Below are 21588 nucleotides of genomic sequence, written 5' to 3'. Positions count from 1 at the left end.
GTCTTGTCTGAACAGATACTGTTTATATTGTGTTCTCAAGGACAGGACAAGGTACACTACCATTCCTAAAGATACTCAGTCACATTTTCTGAAACTAAAGAAGCTATGCTTGTTGTAACCTGCACTTTTGTATATTTCATTGAAATGTGCAGATTTGCGGTTACTTTTTTTTCATGTTTTATTTTCCTTTCTAGACTCTTCCTAAAACCTTGGGAAAGCTCAGCAAGCTAACCAACCTGAACGTGGACCGGAACCGGCTCACTGTTCTCCCACCTGAGATTGGTGGCTGTGCCTGCCTAAATGTCCTCTCTTTGCGAGACAACCGCTTAACGTGCCTTCCCTCTGAGCTGGCAGACGCCACTGAGCTGCATGTACTGGATGTAGCTGGCAACAGGTAAACCTAGGCTTCTATGTACTATGCTCCAAAACAGCCTCTTTAATCCCCATCCGTCCACTTTTGACTTTCCTGATCCAGACTACTAGAGGATTGCCTTGTGTTGTTTTTGAGAGTCCTTGCTTACTCAAGTGTATGTTTAGTATTGCCAGTTCGGCCACAGGAGTAAATGCAGAAATTAATTGAAATGTTAACAAACAGATGTTTGAGTACCAGCTGAAATGAATTACTGTGATGTCCGAAGGCCTTGGGGACTCATTGCTTCATAAAGTGGATGAATGGCACCACAACATAAATTAAAGGCTTTGTAGAGTACAGTAAGGAGATGATACATCATAGGGAAGGAAGGGCGACTAGAAAGCCGGTAAAGTAGACGCTTTGGGGTTAGGATTAAAGCTGGTATAAATTAAAAAAATTTATGTTGTTCAATCCGGGAGAAATAATACTGGTCTTGCTTATTTTGCCTAATCCCATTAATTGTTTAGAAGTTATGTAATTAATGTGTTTCCCTGGAGTTAGTTGCGAGCACCAATTGGAAAAGACTAGCACGATGATAGACATGGGATCTTAGAGTCCAGCTTGTCAGGGTAAGTGAGTGTGTCCGAGGTCTTCAGTTGTGACCTTCGTTCTGTGTGAGAACAGCTGAAGGGGAAGATTGAAATGTTCAGTTTTCTGAATATCTTTTGTGTGGTTTTGATTTCAGTTGTGTCTTCCAGAGGTCCACGTCCTTATATATGCAGTGATCTACCTCAGTGGTTCTTCCTCTTGCATGATCACAGATTATTCATAGGGGTTTTAGCATAGGTTTGTGCAAAATGGAATAAAATAATACATCTCTGTAGAATTGACCCCTTTTTGAATGATCACCTTCTCCCCCCTTCCCCCCCCCCCCCCCCAATGTATTTAACTGATGCTGGTGGTTTTTCGACTGCAGTGCACTGAGCCATGGTGTCCAGAAACCAGTGCATGTGCTCTGACACCCCAGAATGTGTGTACAATTGGCTAATACCCGATTGGCTCATTTAAAGTACTTGTCAGTCACTAGTATGTGGTGAAAGAGGTACCCAGGGATAGAAAGTTAAATGTCGCCAATGGACTGCAGCACTTGATTGTGTTACCACTGCTGTGACAAGGTGGAAACATAACTTTAGGCCTGCCACTGCAGCCTGGTTGGGCAGCTTGAACCTGCCAACTCTGCAGAGAAAAATCACTATTGTGAGCACAAACCTTCCTTTCTGATATTAGTAAGCCACTCATAGGGAATGTCTAGGTAGCCCATTAGGCAGGGTGACTAATATTAAAAAGAAGGGCATGTGTATTTTGTATTTAACATGCTCTGACAATGCAAACACAAAATTGCCATTTTCCCTGGAGTAAGGCTGATGGTCCCATTAGCTAACATGGAGTTTTAGTAGCCACTGTGCTAAGTTTGTGCACCTGTTTGGGGGCCACCAAAGCTGTTACTCTAAGGTACCAAATTCATTGTTACATTAAACCTGACTCATTGCTGAGATCGTATTTAGGGTAACATTTAATAGAAAGGTGAATTTAGGAAGTCACTGCTTTGCTGCCCAATCATTTGGTAGCCTCCTGCAGTTGTCACCCAAGAAAACATTCTGCCTCCCACCCCCTCTAGGAACTGTGAAGCACTCCTAGTAACTGGGAGCAGTGAGAATTGCAGAAGGGAGGAGGTGTCACCTCCTCAAATAGGATGACTACTGGGTGGTGGCAGCAGATCGTCCAACTTCAGAGGCTAAAGTCTCAGTGAAGCAAATAGTTATTGCATCTTAACCTACGCCCCCTTTTGTGTAGGCACAGTCAGGCATCTTCTCCAGAGGGAGGAAACCTTTTGCAGAATACGGTTTCCAGTAGGAGCGACATATACTGGGTACACCCTTGGGTGTGCCCAGGAAGGCTTGCACCATCTTGGTTTAGGGTAGAGCGAGTATCTTGGGATTACTTAGTGAGCAAACCCTGAGGAAGTGATGTAAAGTTTGAAGGGTGCTCCAGTAGGAACTATTGCCCCATTGACTAGTGAGTTCTCCTCTCCCAGAAACGGCCATATGAGGCAAACCATAGCCACATTCCTGAGATCCCTACTGCACCAAAGACTGAACTGCACCTGCTACACCTGAGGGACCCACAAAGAGTACTTTCCTGCTGTGATAAGAGCGCCACTTGTCTCAGCACGAAGAAATGACTCCAAAGGCTATCTGGCTAGCCTCTTTTAAGATTTAGGGTCACCAAAGGCTGAAAGAACCTGCACCCGTCCAAAGCTCTGCTTCCAGGTATGTTTGCCTACTTCTGAATGACGAAGTGCCTGCTGGGCGACAGTCTTGACCTTATTGAGGTGTCCCCAAGTCCATGGGACACATCGCCAAAGTGGACTGTGATGCCCCAAAGAAAAGTACTTGCTTCCCTGGAAGCAACCTCTGTCCCTGCTATGACCCTGAAACAGTTGGCCAGTGGCAGCTGGATGTACACTAGACCCCCTGTTACGTGGCCCTAAAGTCCTGTAACCGGAGATGACCCCTGAAGTTTAAAGACCCCAGTGTGGTCCTCACCACAATTTTTGAGGACCACTTCAGCATCTTTATCTCCAGCATCAAGAACACCTCTTGGCTGAACTACGTGAAAGGAAAAAAGTTCAAAGGTTTTGCGTCATGGTTGATAGTGCACTTTACAAATGCACAACACTGAGGACCCTAAGACTGCTAATTGCAACAGGTAAATTGCCATGCTGGACATGAGTGGACTGTGCAACTGGCCCCAGTTGTGGCTAGTCTAAGAGAATTCTAACAGGTGTTCTAGCCCTTTGGCTACTAACCACTTACAATGATTTATTGCATCTAAAAGATTGAAGTTAAAATATTTTACTTGCGTATGAAAAGTAAAACCTCTGGCTCACCTCCATAGAGCCTCTCATTGTAGTGTCTGTTAAAGCTAAAAACACACTGTACTTTCATAAATTGTTTGATTTTTACTGTCTCGTTTTTTTGCTTACCTGTTGATTTGGTACTTCTAAATGGTTTACACTTGGCCCCTTTGATTAAGCCTGGCTGCTCTGTCCCACAGCTACTCAGGACTGAGCTAAGTGTTTTATTAAAGAACCCAACTGGACCTGATAAAGATTGTGTCAGTATTACAAGGTGAGGTCTCACAGCTGCACCACAATAATCCACTTTCCTACAAACTCTGTTTAAATCCTTTTAAGTGGCACTCCCTGTTCATTGCATTTTAAGATTTGTTTTGTCAGCTTAGCTTCAGGTGTGTCCAGAATAAATATCATGAGGAGCAAGATTGGGATCAAGTCAAACTCTATAGATTATTGGCAGATTCTTGCTTTCTGAACATCTAATGTAAATTGAGGCATTATCAACAATTACATTTGGGAAAACAGTTCTGGAATTTTGTGTTCCCCAAACAGTTCCATCTGGGCTTTGAAATATAATCCGCTTATACGTTCAGGATGTGAAAATTGCGATCTTAGTCTAAAATCAGACACCCAAACATTACTTCGGTTCATTTTTTTACATTGTCTGAGAATCAAACGGAAATGCATTGTACTTGTTTGTGCTGCTGAGAAAAAAGAAGAGAACATAAGTTGATGACGTACAGCATAAAGATGGTCTTGTCATTGAACTGGGACTTTTTAGTAGCCAAATCAGGGTTTGTGTGTTACTTTTTTAAGAGCGTTTATTTCTGATCTATATCCTTCCAGATTGCAAAACCTGCCATTTGCCCTCACAAATCTTAACCTGAAAGCACTGTGGCTTGCGGAGAACCAGTCGCAGCCCATGTTGAAATTCCAGACTGAAGATGATGAGAAGAGTGGAGAGAAAGTCCTTACTTGTTATCTACTCCCTCAGCAGCCGTCGCCAAGTCTGGGTAAGAATTGTGATGCGGCCTAAAGCCTCAGGTCTAGTCACTCAGAGGTTAGTTAGAGTGCCTTTATTTATTTAAAGTCCTCTATCAGTGCCTTTGGTGAAGTACCACAGTATATCTAATTTGTGTCTAAGATACATTTTGAAAACTTCAGACGGGAAACCGGTGCCTCTTCACTCGCAGCATACTTACTGGCCGATATTCTACCTTCAGCAGTTTCCTGTGAACTCCAGCCTTCTGGAGCATCACACCGTATTACCTGTCCTCATCTAGTAAAATGTATGTCAATTATTATTTTATCATTTGTATTTCATTGACCTGCCTTCCTTTGCTACTTCTATCCATTTGACGGTCTTTGCTTTTTCATTCTCTCTTATACGCACTTAGTCCTTACCCATTGGCTTGCCTGTCTTTTACAATTCCACCTTTGTTGGTCTACCTGCCTTGACAATTTCCCTCTCATTGGTTGGCCTGCTTTTTACTATTGTTCTCTCTTTGGTTGGCCTTCTGCCTTCTTTTCGGCCAAACTGCCTTCCACGGTTCCTTCTCATTCTATTGTGACACAATCTTTAGCATTGGTGACTCAAACAGTCTACTTGGGGTAGTCACTAGCAAGCCATCCCCAGCAGCAGGGACATAGGATACTCACCAGGGTGCCTGGCGCAGTTCCCTCTCCTTGTCCAGCCTACCTCTCGTTAATAACCCGGCATTTTACAATTTCTCCTGGTCTCCATATTTTGAAATTTTTTTCTATTATGGTCTTCCTTCCCTAAAGTACATTTCCTGGTCTCCATATTTTGAATTTTTTTCTATTATGGTCTTCCTTCCCTTCCCTAAAGTACATTCTTTTGCAGCGTGAATCTTCTGGATTCACTATGCTGTGCATATTCCGCTATCTGGTGGTTGGGTTCCGAATCGTCGTTTTTTTTTTTTTTGTGTAGCCCAGGTGGGCGTCGACGTCCCACCATTTGGTGTACCATCGGTGACGTCGGCATGGGCGCCATCTTCAGATTATTTTTTCCGCCGTTGGGTCTGGATCGTCGCGTGAAGCTCCAGAAATTTTGGAGGAGAAAAGGAGAAAATACAGCAACTTTTCAACATAAAAGACCTAAAAAGATAAGGAGAAGACCATCAGAGAGGAGACGACGAAGAAGGGGAAGAACCTCGAGCTCTTCGACGCCCTTCGGATAATGCGCACACAGGGGCACCCTGAGCGCAGGGATGTACAAGACACCCTTTAAATTCTGCAAAAACTGCCACCACAAGTTCGCGCAGAAGGAGCGGCAACCGGTCTGCAACCTCTGCCTGCCGATCGACCCCGAGAGCAAAGACTGCAACGCCTGCTCCGTCTTCAAACCGAAGACACTCAGGGTTCGAGAGAAGCAGAGGATAGTTCACTACACGATGCAGGGCAAAGGCTAGGCCCTGACGCTTTACGAACTGGGCCTCTCTACCGACGACGAGGACAACATCGCCGAAGGTCCAGATGACTTCACGGTCGCAGAGACCGATAAGAAAACGTCTGACAAGGTAGGAGAGTCTACGACCCCGAAAACCTCGACAGGGCCTCGAAAGCCTGAGACAGACTCTCGAAAAACAGAGTCCATAGCCTCAAAGGGAGCACCAGCGCCGAAAACCTCGACGACAGAAGCTGCATCCCCCGATAAAGGGCCCAGCGGATCCTTCGAGAAGGACTCCCGGGCGCCGAAGACCGGCGAAAAGCCAAGGTCGTCGAAGCAAGCCCCCGAAAAAGGGACTTAGACTTCGAAGGAGAAGAAGCCGAAAAAAGCTTCGACGTCGATGACGCCGTCGAAGAGAGCAGTTGAAACGCTCGACGACGAGCAGGCTGCACAGTTGGAGAGAAAGAAAAGAAGACTCGAGGCAGAGATGGAAAACATCCTTCACAGGAAGAAGGACTTTGAGGAAAAGATGAAAAGTTACAGGATCCCCTCGAAGCCAGCGACTGCCGTCGCTGAAGTGCAGGAGCTTTGAGGAGTTTGACGTCGAAGAGCCACCGAAAACTCCGAATCCCTCGGAACACGAAGAGGAAGAGGACCTCTATTACACAGAGGGTGAATATGGGGAGCAGCAGTCCAGCTACGGCTCAGGATCCTCGACGGCCCAAGATCTGGAATGACAGGACATCGAGGCCGAAAACCCGGAGGAGCCCGTGGAGACCTATCCCTTGAGAGCCTTCGCCGCCAGATGACATTGGGGCATACAATGAGGTCGTCAGGAAGGCAGCAGCAGCTTATGGGGTTAAGCTGGAAGAGGAGAAGCCTAAAGCAGACTTCCTGCTGGAAACATTGCTCCCCACACAGACAAGAAGCCAGTTCTTGCCCATGCTGAAAAGTATCACAGATCAGGGGAAGGAAGCGTTCAAGGACCCGGCTACATGCAGGTCAGTCACGCCGAGGACAGAGAAGAAATACAAATTCTCCTCCCAGGACCCTGCTTACATCAAGGGGTCCGTCACAGCAGATTCAATAAACGCTGCAACGGCCAGAAGAAGGGCCAACGTCCCAACAACATCTGGGCCACCTGACAAGGAAAGCAGGAGGATGGACCTGACGGGCAGACAAATTGAGAGGAACGCCGCAATGCACTGGCGAATGGCTAACTCCAACGCCCTCCTGAACAGGCACCAATACCAACATTGGGATGAGATCAGCCAATTGCTCAAGCACCTCCCAGAGCAATACCTTCAGAGGGCAACGCACTTCTTGGAAGAAGGGAAAAACATTACTAACTCATGCCTGAAGACAGCCTTGGATGGGGCTGAAACATCCAGTAGACTGATGGCTATAGGCATCACACAGAGAAGACAAGCCTGGCTCAGGATCTCAGGCTTCAAAACAGAGGTTCAGAACAACATCATGAACACACCTTTCAATGGAGAAACACTGTTCGGAGCCCCAGTTGATGAGAAACTCACCCAACTGAAGAAAGACAACGAGACGGCAAGGTCCATGGGGGTCCTGCAATTCAGGTGGATGAGAAGAGGCACTCCTACGCGATGGCCGAATGGAAGGGGTGCAAACCCGCAAGGACAATCACACCAGGCGTTCCACAAAACCCAACAGAGTGACAACCAAGGTCACCAGGGCCAGCAGAAGCAAAACTGGAACTATCAGAACAGGGGCCAGTCCTTTCGGGGAAAAGGAAACAGACGGGGCCATAGGAGAGGCGGTGAACAGCCCCCCTCTAAGTGACTTCAAACGGAAAAAGGTGCTCACCCACTCATACCCTCCGGGGAGGAGCACGGAACAACAGAGGAGAGGGCTACACGGACAAGACACAAAGGAACATGTAACACCAGTAGGAGGCAGGCTGAGATTTTTTCTCCAGGAGTGGAGAAAAATAACCACAGACAAGTGGATACTCAACATCATACAGTTCGGATACTGCATAGAGTTGGAAAAGAGACCACCAAACAGAGAGCCAAAGAAAAGAGAGCACTCAGGAAGAGAACTGCAACTGCTCCAAGAGGAAGCTCAAGAACTCCTACTCAAAGAGGCCATCGAACCGGTCCCATTCAAAGAACGGAACAGAGGAGTATACTCAAACTACTTCCTGGTGCCAAAAGTGGACGAAAGCCTAAGTCCTATTCTGGATCTACGGTTCCTAAACAAGTATGTAAAGACTCAAAAATTCAAAATGACGTCCCTACAAGAGGTCATTCCACAGATAAAGGCCGGGGACTTCTTGTCCACCGTAGACCTAAAAGATGCGTACCTGCACATCCCCATGAACAGGCAGCACAAGCACATGCTAAGATTCGCAGTAAACAAAGACCACTACCAATTCACAACCCTGGCATTCGGTCTAAAGTCCTCACCAAGGGTATTCACCAAATGCCTCGCAGCAGTGGCCGCACATCTGCGAAGAGAGGGGATACACGTGTACCCGTACCTCGATGACTGGCTCATAAAGGCAATCTCTTACAGGACATGCAAGATACATGCAGAGCAGGTCACAAGGACGCTAACAAGCCTGGGATTCTCCATACATTGGGGAAAATGCTCAATGGAACCGGAGCAAGTGAAGATCTTCCTGGGAGCTCAAATCAACACCATCTAATGCAGGGTGTTACCCAGCGAAAAGAGTACACTCAGCCTACTGAGGGAGAAACGTCACTACCAGAAGGGGCGAGCTCTGACAGTGAGGACAGTGAGCAAGATCTTGGGAATGATGGCGTCATGCATACACCTGGTCCCCAATGTACGCCTGCAAATGAGACCACTCCAAGAGTGGCTGCAACAGCAATGCTCACAAGCTACAGGAAGTTGGGAGGATCTAGTGGTTGTAACGCACAAAGTGCAGAAAGAAATGAGGTGGTGGGCCAAAGAGATGATAACAATAGGGAAGCCTCTAACGCCACCGGACCCAACAGTGACCATCACCACAGACGCATCCCAGAAGGGATGGGGTGCACACATGAACAGGCTCAGAGTGAGGGGTTTGTGGAGCACAGCGGATGCGGTCAGACACATCAATTACCTAGAGCTGAAAACAGTGTTACTTGCCCTCCAGGCCTTTCAGAAACAACTGTACAACCAAAAGGTGCTGATACAAACAGACAACACCACAACGATGTTTTACATCAACAATCAGGGGGGAACTCAATCATTCCCTCTGTCAAGCTTGGCACAGGAAATCTGGAGATGGGCAATACCACTCAAAATAGATCTGCTAGCCATACACCTGCCAGGGAAGGACAATGTAGAAGCGGATTAGCTCAGCAGGCAGACTTCAGCATCTCACGAGTGGGAACTCAACATACAGGAAACAAAGACTATTCAGGAGGTGGGGCACTCCGACAATAGACCTGTTTGCAACACACCAGAATGCAAAATGCCAGTACTTTGCATCCAGACAACCAGAGGCACTATCCCAGGGGAATGCCCTATGGATAAGCTGGTCAAAAACATTTGCCTACGCTTTTCCCCCGATACCACTGATCCCCAGGGTTCTCAACAAATGCATGACGAGGAAGATGATGCTCATCCTGGTGGCACCACAATTGGCCAGGCAGACCTGGTACTCGCAGATAATTGAGATGGCGCAGGGTCCACCCCACAAGATCTCAAAAAGAAGAGACCTACTCTCCATGGAAAACTGAGAAGTTCTACACCCAGAGCCGGAGAGCCTCAGCCTCTCAGCTTGGCTCCTGAGGACTTAGAGTTCGCACATCTGAAACTACCAGAGAGCACCCTGCGGGTGCTGCGGGAGGCAAGAAGGCCCACCACATGCAAGTGCTATGGGGAAAAATGGAAAAGATTCACTCAATGGTGCCGCAAGAAAAAACTCCATAGAAAGCTGACCAGGGAATCAAGGGTGCTAGGTACCTCACGCACCTTATAAAAGCTAAACTAAGCTCATCCTCGCTGAGGGTACACCTGGCAGCGATTGAGGCATACACAAGAGGAGAAACAGGGAGAAGCTTCTTTACATCTCAAGTAGTAAAAAGATTCCTGGAAGGGGCTAAAAGAATAGCGCCACCAAAAAGGATGCCGCTGCCGGCTTGGAACCTGAATGTGGTACTGACAGAGCTCATGGAAGCACCTTTCGAACCCATCCACAAGGCATCACTGCAAATGCTGACAATGAAAGCGGCCTTCATGGTAGCAATCACCTCGCTACGCAGGGTGAGCGAACTAAAGGCACTAACAACTGCAGGAACCCTACATCCAGATACACAGTGACAGTCGTGATGAGAACAGACCCGCACTTCATGCCAAAGGTGGTGTCAAGGTTCCACATGAATCAGAGTATCCAAATTCCAAGCTTCTTCCAGAACCCCACGACAAGCGCTGAGAGGGCGCTCCACACTCTAGACGCAAGAAGGGCAGTGATGCACTACATTGAAAGGACGAAGGAACACAGGAAGACAAAACAGTTCTTCGTATCCTTCGCAAACAGTTACCTTGGTAGACCAGTGACTAAGAACACCATAGCTCGATGGATCGCACAAACGATACAATTCTGCCACAAGCAAGCGGGTCATGAGCTAACAGGTGGGGCACAGGCCCACTCAACCAGAAAGAAAGGAGCAACAATTGCTTTTCTGGCTAACACACCAATTCAGGACATATGCCTGGCGGCAACATGGGCTTCAGTGCACACGTTCAGTAAGCACTATTGCGTGGTTTACAGATGAACAAGGAGGCACAAGTAGGACAAAGAGTGCTTCAACATATATTTAACAACCAACGCTCATCTTCCACCCAGCCGCCACAAAAGTAACAAAACCGCTACAAAATCTATGCATAGCATAGTGAATCCAGAAAGATTCACGCTGCAAAACGAATAGCTTCTTACCTGTCGTGTAGTTTTGCAGTTTGAAGATCTTTCTGGATTCACTAGCGAACCCACCCGCCTCCGCCAGAAAGATGAGGCTGGAGAAGAAGGTGGAAACACATGGAATAGAAAGCAAGCTGAAGCTTACAAGATATGTGAAAAGAATTACGTTGAAGAAAGGTTAACAAACATAGCCATGGATTCACTACAAGGACACAAGAGAGAAAAAAGAATCCGAAGATGGCGCCCAAGGGTGGGAGCTTCCGCCGGAAGCATACCGACGTCACCGAAGGTACACCAAATAGTGGGACATCGACGCCCACCTGGGCTACACAAAAAAAAAGAGAAAAAAAGACTACGATTCCGGACCCAACCACCAGATAGCGGAATATGCACAGCATAGTGAATCCAGAAAGATCTTCAAGCTGCAAAACTACACCGACAGGTAAGAAACTAATCGTTGTCATTGTTGATCAAAATTGCTGGAAGCTGTTTGGCAACTAAGCGGTCTTCTTCCTTTCGTCTCCTCTTTGCATTATTGTGAAAAGCTCATGTGATAAAATTGACCTCTCCAACCCCCCCACCACAATATGGTATTACAGTGGCATTCAAAACATGTCCCGCTAAAACTCTTTTCCACCTTTGGTGTCATCCATTTGATAAATAAATCTTACATCACTTACTCTGCAGAGAACCTTCTTCAGGACAGTGTGGACGAAAGCTGGAATGACACAAACCTAAACCGGGTCAGTGTGATACAGTTCCTGGAAGAGCCCAAGCCCGAGGAAGATGAAGATGACGATGGAGCAGATAAGAAGGTAAGATGTTTTTACAGCAGCTCCGAAAGAAAAAAAAAGAATCTCCCGATCAATTAATCACTGAAGTGTTTTATGAAAGCCAAGCATGATGAGATCAAGTAATTCTCAAACTGGTATGGTAGTACACTTTCTGATTCTGGTAGAATAGCACTGCTTGAGTGCCTGATGTGTATTATCAGAACTTTGTGCCAACATGCGTATAAACCACTAGGCATAAACGGATGGATTAAAAACGAGTTGGGATTCAAAATTTGGTGTTTTACTTGAATAACATTTCAGTTGGGCAATGCAGGAGGTCATATTGAGAGTCCTGGTAGCCAACTGTGACCTCTGACTACAACTGAATTGGTTGGTGAGTCCATCTTTCTCTCGCCATGTATTCTCAGGCACTTAGGTTAAAATATTTATTCTTTTATTATTGAACTTTGGATTTCAACTTATAAACAAAATCCTTGGGAGAGGTTGCTTAAAGAAGAAACTGTTGTGCTGGCAGAATTTGGCTCCCTGTATTAGTGACTCCCCTACCCTGTGTGTCCTGGCTATGTTGATCCCCTACCTTAGAGCTGTCAGTGGTGCTGACCTCTCCCAGGTTAATGTTACTTGAACAAAACCCCAGAATAATCTGCACGGCCCGACCTCTAAAGCTCCTTTCTATACTGGCTAGTGAATAGTTTGGGCTAGATACTTCAAACCTTCAGTGATCTTTTATTTTGTAAGCTCTTCTTCCTATAGAATTAAGAATACACTGGCTGACAATTATTTATGTGACTTGCAATGAACTGTTTTCAGTGCCTGATTCAAACTTTTCCCCATCTTTTACAAGCCAGGTATTGACTGCTCCACCAACCTGCCCCATAGAGTCAAACAATCGCTGAAAGATAACTTTGTTGTCTATCAAGTGGCCAGCCCACGGATCAGTAGGCAACACATGCTGTCTCACCTGTGATGCTGCTTGATGTCCCTTACAGCTTCAGGATTTGAAGGATGAATTGCATCTGAGCAGACCCTGAAGCTCAAACCCGAATTGTGAAAGATTGGCAGCCTTCTACGAACATTTGCTCTTAGTATGATGAATGAAAGCTAATTTCAGAACAAGCTGGCAAAACACAAATTCAGCAAGCATTTGCAATGCAATAGGTCTCGCATTTGTGATAGTTTAAGCTATTGGCATTGTAAATGGCAATGCCTTTTATTTATGTTCTAAAAATGAACACGTAAATAAAAGGCATTGTCATTTACAATGCCAATAGCTCAAACTCACAAATGCGAGACCTATTGCATTGCAAATGCTTGTTTTTCTATGGCTTGTGCTGTGGTCCTATGGCACGCAGTCCAGCCATTTAAAAAAAAAAAAAAGTACTTGAATACTATTCTGAAGGTTTGCAGAACTGCAGGAAATCGAGCATTGTTCTGACGGTCCTGGAACACTGACGAAGCCCCTGGGCTCCCCTACCGCTGCACCTCCTGTACAGTTAGAGCTGCGTGCGCTCTGTACCCAGTGGGAGCTTGCCTTGCCTTCAGCTGTTGTTGCAGGCACGTGCCCTCTAGTGGCCCAGTGTGGGAGAAGAGCTTGCGTGCGGCTGACGGCGGCGCTGCCGCCTGGGCTTGGAGGCTGCTGGAGTGCGAGACGGGCGCGGCGCAAAGAGTTGCTGGCGGAGCAAGGAGTTGTGCGGGGGGCACGCAGGCAGCTCCGAGGGAGCCGGAGCCTCAGGAGGACGCGTGGGTGGAACGACGGGGCGCTTGCCGCTGCCGCCAGCAGCCATGGCGCGGACGCTAGCTGCGATCCTCGTAACTTTACTTGGACTTGTGGCTGCGGTGCGGGAAGGCGAGACATACACAGGTAAGGAGAGCTGCGACCCCTGCAGATGTGACAGATCTGGTTGCTGGGGGCGGTCAGACCCCCTGTTTGTTGTGCTTTTGGTTGATGGTCGCTGGTGCAGCAGAGAACCGGTGGCTGTGGTGCTGACAGTGCCCCAGCCAAGCTAAGGGGGTGCACGTGGACAGGGGGCATCTGTAGTTTAAGAGGAGTGTGTTCATGTAGAGGTCTGTAGGGTGGGTGAGCCCTTCTCAATCAGTGCATGCAATAGTGTGCGGACTTGGCAAACTCCTCACCTGTGACTCGGGAGCTCTCTGGCAGCAGGCACCCTGGCACAGCACATGGTGTCAGCAGCAACTTCAGGGTGGCGCCCCCAAGGCTGCCCCTTGCCTCGCCCGAAACTGCCCCCTGTTCCCCCTCTGTTCTGTAACAGGATGTTCGAGGCGTATGAGCTGCAGATTGTACACCTTAGCATTAGACCGCCGCCTTGTGTTGGGCTCGGATGATTGCAGGTTGTTGTTGTCTTGGAAGAAGTCTTTGTAGTCATGAGATAGGTGACTCCTCCCTTGGACAACAGTGCGCATGGGCATCGACTCCATCCTTAGATTGATCTTTTCCGCCACTGGGTTCGGATGAAAGTTTCTCCGCTCCGGCCAGAAAATCATTTTTCAGCAACTTCGAAACGCAGAACTTCCAAAATTCCCACATAGCGATCACCACGAGGTCTGTAACCTCTGCCTATCGCCGGAACACGACGAGTAGACCTGCACAGCCGATCGAAGAAAACCATCCGGGATCGGAGGGCCCGTCGACACGAGATGAGATCAGCCCCAGCACCGGAGGATATCTTCGACGGAGAGGTTCCCCTCTTTCCCGAAGAAGACTCTCCTGATCTCCAGATCGTATCAGAGGCAGACGACTCAGATGACTGCATTCCATCGGGTTAGCGCGTGAGTACTACTGCCCCTGCACCACATACTCTGCCGAAGGCAAAGGACCCAGTTGAGACTGAAAATCCACTTCGACAGCACCGCCATCGAGCCCGGCTCCGAAGAAACCAACAAGGCCTTCTAGTGCCTCGACGTCGAGTAAACCTCTCCCGTCGGCACCGAAACATAAAGACACCTCGGCGCCGAAGCCAAAAGACCCTTCGGTACCGAAGCTAAGAATCGTACCAGCACCGAAAGATAAAGGCGTACCGGTACCGAAACCGAAAGAAGCACCGGCTCCGAAGCCGTTAACTTCTACATCTTCGGTGCAGAAGACAAAGAAGCCTGATTCTGAAGTGCCCAAACCCCGAACATGCCTACGAATCCGAAAACAACACCTTCGGCACCGAAAACTTTGCCACGGGACGTTACAACACCTCCCAATGCTAAAGAAATACCACAACCTCAACCGGAGCCGAAAAAATCGAAGCCCAGGAAGGTTGTAGAAGAGGAGGAACTTTTTACACCAGATCCTCAACAAAAGAAGATCTATATAGACCCAAAGACAGCTCATGTGGGCACTACAACTCACAAGAAGAGACCAGCAGATGCACCACCCACTCATGTGGTGCCTGCCGAGGAGGACTGTGCAACATCTCCTATGCACCCTTCGTCTCTTATACTTCTTCTTCCTCCTTCTCCTATACCTCCTCACATATCAACTCGTATATCTCCTGCACATTTTCCATTATCATCAAATTCCTCACAGCAAAATGATGATGAATATAACTTAGAGGGAGGGGGGGATGAGGAAGAGCCTAGCTCATACCACATAGATGAGGGAAAATGGGATTATTCAAACCCAACAGAGGTACCCATATATGATTTTCCAAATCCACAGAATATGCCTGACGTTCCAGAACCGCATTCATACCCATCAAAGCCTTCCCCTCCAGAAGACCCAATTTCTTTTAGTCATCTGTTACACAGAGCTGCTGTTTACCATGGAGTGTCTATGCATTCTGATGATATTGAAGAGGATTTTCTCTTAGACACCTTTGAGCACTCTCAGAGGACTGCTCAAATTCTTCCAATGATTAAGGGAGTAATCAAGCATGCTCCAGAAGTATTTAAAGATCCTGTATGCACGAGAATGTTAAATCCTAGAATTGAAAAGAAATATAGGCCAGCACCTACAGACCCAGTGTATATTAAAGGACAACTTCCACTAGATTCATTAGTGGTGTCCAATGCTAGGAAAAGGGCCAATTCTCAAACATCAGGAGAAGCGCCCCCACCTGATAAAGAATCAAAGGTAATTGATGCATCAGGGAAAAGAGTAGCTGCACAAGCGGCAAACATGTGGCGTATAGCAAATACACAAGCCCTACACTCTCGTTATGGTAGGGCTCCTTATGATCAACTAGAAAAACTACTTCAACATCTACCAGATCAGTACAAAGCTCAAGCAACTGACCTTATACAAGAAGGCAAGCTAATATCTGATGCCTCAATAAAATGTGCACTAGATGCCGCTGACAGCATCTAGAGCCATAAACACCAGTGTCATACTTAGGAGACATGCGTGGCTATGCATTTTAGGGTTTAAACAAGAGGTTCAAACTACCATTTTAAACCAGCCTTTCAATCAAAACCAATTATTTGATCCTGAAGTAGACAATATACTAGAAAAGATGAAAAAAGACACTGACACGGCTAAGTCTATGGGACCTTTACAGTCTACACCAGATAGAGGCTCCTTTCGTCGCTCCTCCTACAGAGGAGGCTCCAAGCAGAGTGGAGCAGACGCTACATCATCTTTTAAGTCACAAACCTCCTCCAATAAAGGATACTTTAGAGGAGGATATAGAGGAAACAATAACAAAGGAAGAGGTTGCGGTAACAATAACAATCGATCCTCTTCCACCACCAAGCAATGACTTCCCTCTGCTCCCCCCACAGCATACCACTCCTGTAGGGGGCAGATTAACACAGTTCCTGCCTGTCTGGAACTCCATTACAACAGACAAGTGGGTAATACAGATTATCCAACATGGTTACGGCCTAGAACTTACAGCAACCCCTCCAAACATACCTCCGAGACAGCGCCCCATGTCTTCAGACCATCTAACTCTGCTTCGACAAGAAGTGTTATCACTTCTACAGAAGGGTGCTATTCAAATATTTCCTTTAGAAGAACAGGGAATGGGGGTTTACTCGCTGTATTTTCTAATTCCCAGAAAAGACGGGACACTGAGACCAATACTCGACCTCAGGCCCCTCAATCACTACATACAATCAGATCATTTCCATATGATCACTTTACAACAGGTGCTTCCACTACTACAACAGGGCGACTTCCTTACAACACTAGATCTAAAGGACGCCTACTTCCATATCCCAATACATCCTGCTCACAGAAAGTATCTAAGGTTTGTACTAGGACAACATTATCAATTCAAAGTCTTCATTTGGGGTAACCACGGCACAAAGAGTATTCACAAAGTGCCTAGCAGTGGTAGCAGCACATCTCAGAAGACAACAGATACATGTCTTCGCTTACCTAGACGACTGGCTAATAAAAGCAAAATCGTTCAATCAGTGTGTCCAGCACACACAGCAAACGATTCGAACATTGCACGACTTACGATTCACAATAAACTACACCAAGTCGCACATACGGCCTTCGCATGTACATTAGTATCTAGGAGCTAAACTAATAAGTCAACAGCTCAAGCGTATCCCAGCACTGCCAGGATACAGAGTATTCAAGCCTTAGACACCAAGTTTCAACACCAGCAGTCCTCTACAAGCCAAGGGTGTTCATGAGACTAATATTCATGATGGCATCTTGCATCTTCATAGTACCACACGCAAGAGTGCAGATGCGTCCCCTACAAGAATTCTTAGCACAACAGTGGAACCAAACTCAAAGTCAACTAAAAGACCTGGTGTTGGTGGACAGCCGCACATATTGCTCTCTGCAATGGTGGAACACCAAAAACCTGACAAAGGGGCGGCCGTTCCTAGAGCCTGTTTCACAAGTAGTGCTTACAACAGACGCTTCCCTCACAGGGTGGGGAGCCCATCTCTTACATCACACAACTCAAGGACAATGGACCATTCAACAGAAAAGGTTCCATATCAACCACCTAGAGCTGCTAGCAATATTCCTAGCACTCAAGACTTTTCAACTTCAAGTACAAAACAAAGCTTTCTTAATCCGGATGGACAATATGACAGCCATGTACTATATACAAAAACAAGGGGGGGGACACACTCTCTGCAACTGTCCCAACTTGGACAGAACATTTGGAGATAGGTCATTCCTCAAAACATACATCTTCTAGCGGAGCACCTTCCAGGAGTCCACAATCAGATAGCAGATCTGTTAAGTCGGCAGACACAACAAATTCACAGATGGGAACTTCATCCACAAGTTCTTCAGCCATTCTTTCAGAGGTGGGGGCATCCATACATAGATCTGTTTGCCACCCACGAAAACGCAAAATGCCCAGCTTTCGCCGCCAGGTTCCCACACCCACAATCCGAAGGCAATGCCATATGGATGAACTGGTAAGGCAGATTTGCGTACGCTTTTCTCCCACTCATTCCATTAGTAGTGCGCAAGCTCAGACAACAGTCTCTCTCAATGATACTGGTAGCTCCCACATGGGCACGCCAACTGTGGTTCACCACACTACTAGAACTGTCTCTAGCTCTGCATCAAAAGCTACGCCTCACACCATCCCTGCTAACACATAACCATGGAGAAATCAGACACCCAGATCCCAGCCAACTGAATTTGGCGATCTGGCTCCTGAAGTCTTAGAGTTTTTGTTATCTAAACCTACCACCAGACTGTATGAATATCATTAAAGAAGATAGAAAACCCACTACTAGAGCATGTTACGCAGCTAAATGGAGAAGATTCGCAATTTATTGCAAAAATAATCACATTGATCCACTGGGTGCTTCCATCCAAAATATCATCTGTTACCTTTCACATTTATAAAGGTCTAACTTGGCATATTCTTCCACACGCCTGCACCTTGCAGCAATTGCAGCATATCTACAAAACAGACAACACCTGTCTCTCTTTAGAGTACCAGCAATAAAAGCATTCATGGAGGGATTAAAAAGAATAATCCCACCAAGGTTACCACCTTTCCCTGTGTGGAACCTAAATTTAGTACACACAAGGCTCATGGGACCCCCATTCGAGCCTTTACATAAATGTGAACTGCAATTTCTAACATGGAAAACAGCTTTCCTTGTTGCCATTACCTCTCTTAGAATAAGTGAAATACAAGCTTTCACAATACAAGAACCATTTTTTCAAATACATCCAAAGTGGTTCTTAGATCCAATCCAAAATTTCTTCCAACGGTCATCACTTCCTTTCACCTAAACCAATCCGTAGAGTTACCTTTGTTTTTCCAAAACCCAGACTCTGTGGCAGAACGAGCATTACACACATTAGATGTTAAAAGAGCTCTTATATACTACATAGATAGAACAAAATCCTTTAGGAAGACAAAACTGTTTGTAGCTTTTTCGCCTCATAAAGGCAACCCCATCTCCAAAGGTGGGATTGCGAGGTGGATTGTAAAATGTATACTAATATACTATGCGAAAGCTAAACTTACACTAACAATTCCTCCTAGAGCTCATTCTACTCGCAAACTAGGAGCCTCTATGGCTTTTTTAGGAAACAGAGGACAAATGCAAGGCAGCTACATGGTCTATACCACATACCTTCACTAAACACTATTGTGTTGATGTGCAAGCCAAGCAGCAAGCTGCAGTAGGCCAATAATAATAATAATAATAATACAGAATTTTGTATAGCGCGAACAGCTACCTCACGAGGAGGTGTCCCGGCGCTGAGAGAACAAGTGTATCAGACCATGGAGGCTGGAGAGGGTAGCATTTAGCGAGACTGGGTAAACAGCCAGGTTTTCAGCAGGTGTTTAAAACAGGCTTCAGATGGGGCCTGTTGGAGGGTGATGGGTAGTGAGTTCCATAGATTGGCCACATTGGCCGAGAAGGTTCGTCCGCCCAGCCGGGCTCTTTTTACTCTAGGGGCTGTCAGACGCACATGGTTGTTGGATCTGAGCGAACGAGATTGGGAATACCTTGGAAGTCGAACTTTCAGGTAATTTGGGCAGTTTCCATATAAGGATCGGAAGGCCAGAGTAAGTGCTTTGAATTTTATTCTACTAGCAACTGGTAACCAGTGAAGGGAGAGGAGGTACGGAGAGACTGAGTGCTTGAACGGAATCCTCATTAAAAGTCTCGCAGCCGCATTTTGAACCAGTTGTAGTTGCTGTATAAGGTACTTTGGTAGGCCCAAATACAGACCGTTGGCGTAATCCAGCCTGGATGTGACTGTGGCGTGGACTACGGTTTTTCGGCAGCTGACTGGTAGAAGTCGAAGAATCTTACGTAGATTCCTCAACTTGCTCATACAGCAGCCAGCAACTTGCTGTATGTGTGAAACAAAGGACAACTTATCATCCCACCGCACACCTAGATTTCTTGCAGAATGGCTAGGCGAGGGAGCTATACCCATCTCTGCCGGCCACCATAAATCAGATGGTGGGGGGGGGTCTCTGCCAAAGAAGATCACCTCAGTTTTACTAGTGTTGAGTTTTAATTTATTGGTGTTCATCCAGCAGGCTACGTCTTGTAGGCACCCCTTAAAATTTGAGAAGGATGCCTCTGACACTTCTGAGTATGGGAACACCAATTGGGTATCGTCGGCGTATGAGATTGCCTTGATCCCCCAATTGGCGATCAGCGTAAAGAGTGGAGCCAGGTAGACATTAAATAAAAGTGGGCTCAAAGCCGAGCCCTGTGGAACGCCACAGTTCAGCGCTTTAGGTGTAGAAAAGACGTCCCTTAATGCCACCTTCTGAGTTCTTTGAGTTAGATAGGACTGTAACCACTTCAGTGCCTGACCCTGGATGCCTATCTCCGCTAGTCGAGACAGTAGTATAGCGTGGTCGACCGTGTCAAAGGCGGCCGACAGATCCAGGAGCACCAGCATCGCTGAGTCTCCCGAGTCCATCGACCACCTTACTGACTCTGCCACCTCAATTAAAGCTGTTTCGGTGCTAAAACCAGGTCGGAAGCCTGATTGCGTCTCATGTAGAGTTTTGTTGTATTCAATGAATTGATTTAATTGCCGCTGGATAACTTTTTCAAGCATTTTGCCTGGTGCTGCAAGGAGGGAGATTGGACGGAGATTATTGAGATCCTTAGGGTCCCCATTAGATTTTTTCTTTAGGGGGAGAAGAGTGGCATGTTTCCAAATATCCGGGAACACCCCCGATGAGATGGACAAATTCCAAATGCGTTGAATAGCGGGGGCCACAAAATCAGCTATGCGGCTCCAGAGTTTAGGAGGGCAAGGGTCGTCTGGCGAGCCCGATTTGCAACGACTTAGTTCCTGCTTGACCGTATTTAGGTCTATTGAATCAAATTGTGTCAGGGTAGCATAGTTCGGTGTTAAGCCCGCTAAATCGGATTTAACCGTGGTCTTCACTGGCCCAAAAGACTCGTATACTTTCTTGATTTTAGAGTCAAAAAAGTCCGAAATGCTGTTGCAAAACGAGATTGATGGGGAAACTTCCCTCTCAATACATATGGGTTTGAAAAATGACTGAACTATTTTAAAGGTTTCTTTGCTTGAATGTTCAGCTAGCTGAATCGAGTTCGCATAGTACTGTTTTTTTGCTTTTCTGATGGCTTTATGCAGTTTTTTGAGGCTTCCTTATAGTAGGCCTTCTCTGCAGGATCATAATTTAGCCTCCAAAGTCGCTCCAACTTTTTACAGTGCGATTTTTGCACTCTGAGCTCCTCAGAAAACCAGGGGGCAGATGGGGAGTCTCGTTTGGATATTGTGGCTGTTGCCGGAGCTATAGATGTTAGCATATTCCCGATCCAGTCATTAAAAAGCTGAGCATCAGTGTCCGCATTGGAGGAGAAGGTCGGCATGGTCTCCGCTAGGTGTGGACCCATAGTGGCTGGGACCAGCTTGCTCCATTGTCTTTTCATGAACGAGCACTTACTGGTCATAGGTTTATCCGCCGTTACTACAAATTGAAATGGTATCAGGGAGTGATCTGACCAAATCAAGGGTAATGGGGTGTTAGCCATCATATTAGTGATGTTGGAGAATATCAAATCGAGCATGTGGCCCGCTCTGTGTGTAGGGCCCTCATTAACAAGTTTAAGGTTGGCTGAGTTCAGAGTGGACCTCAGTAAATCCGCTGAAGAACAGTCTGTCCTGTCCATGTGAATATTAAAATCACCGACGACCAGAAACTGAGGGTGAGAGAGTGAGCTCTGGATGATAATATCCATCAGAGTGGTCAGGATGGGCTCTTCCCCCCCCAGGGGGCGGTAGATGACTAACCCCGCTAGAGATAGCTGAGCTCC

At 46.7% G+C, this 21588-nt stretch overlaps 1 protein-coding gene across 24 annotated transcripts in view; it reads left to right on the top strand.

Annotated features, from left to right (window-relative positions):
* SCRIB (scribble planar cell polarity protein) overlaps positions 1-21588 on the top strand; it is a 668035-nt gene that overhangs the window by 308223 nt on the left and 338224 nt on the right. For all 24 annotated transcript variants that reach the window (XM_086966382.1, XM_086966383.1, XM_086966358.1 and 21 more), the window contains exons 10-12: positions 195-394; positions 4116-4282; positions 11270-11397. In XM_086966382.1, coding sequence (XP_086822508.1) covers positions 195-394; positions 4116-4282; positions 11270-11397 — 495 coding nt within the window. The remainder of the gene's footprint in view (positions 1-194; positions 395-4115; positions 4283-11269; positions 11398-21588) is intronic.

This window comes from Lissotriton vulgaris, chromosome 4_1, assembly GCF_964263255.1.
Source record: "Lissotriton vulgaris chromosome 4_1, aLisVul1.2, whole genome shotgun sequence".
NCBI lineage: Eukaryota > Metazoa > Chordata > Amphibia > Caudata > Salamandridae > Lissotriton > Lissotriton vulgaris.
Note: the sequence above shows the minus strand (reverse complement) of the source record. Positions and strands in the feature narration are given on the sequence as shown.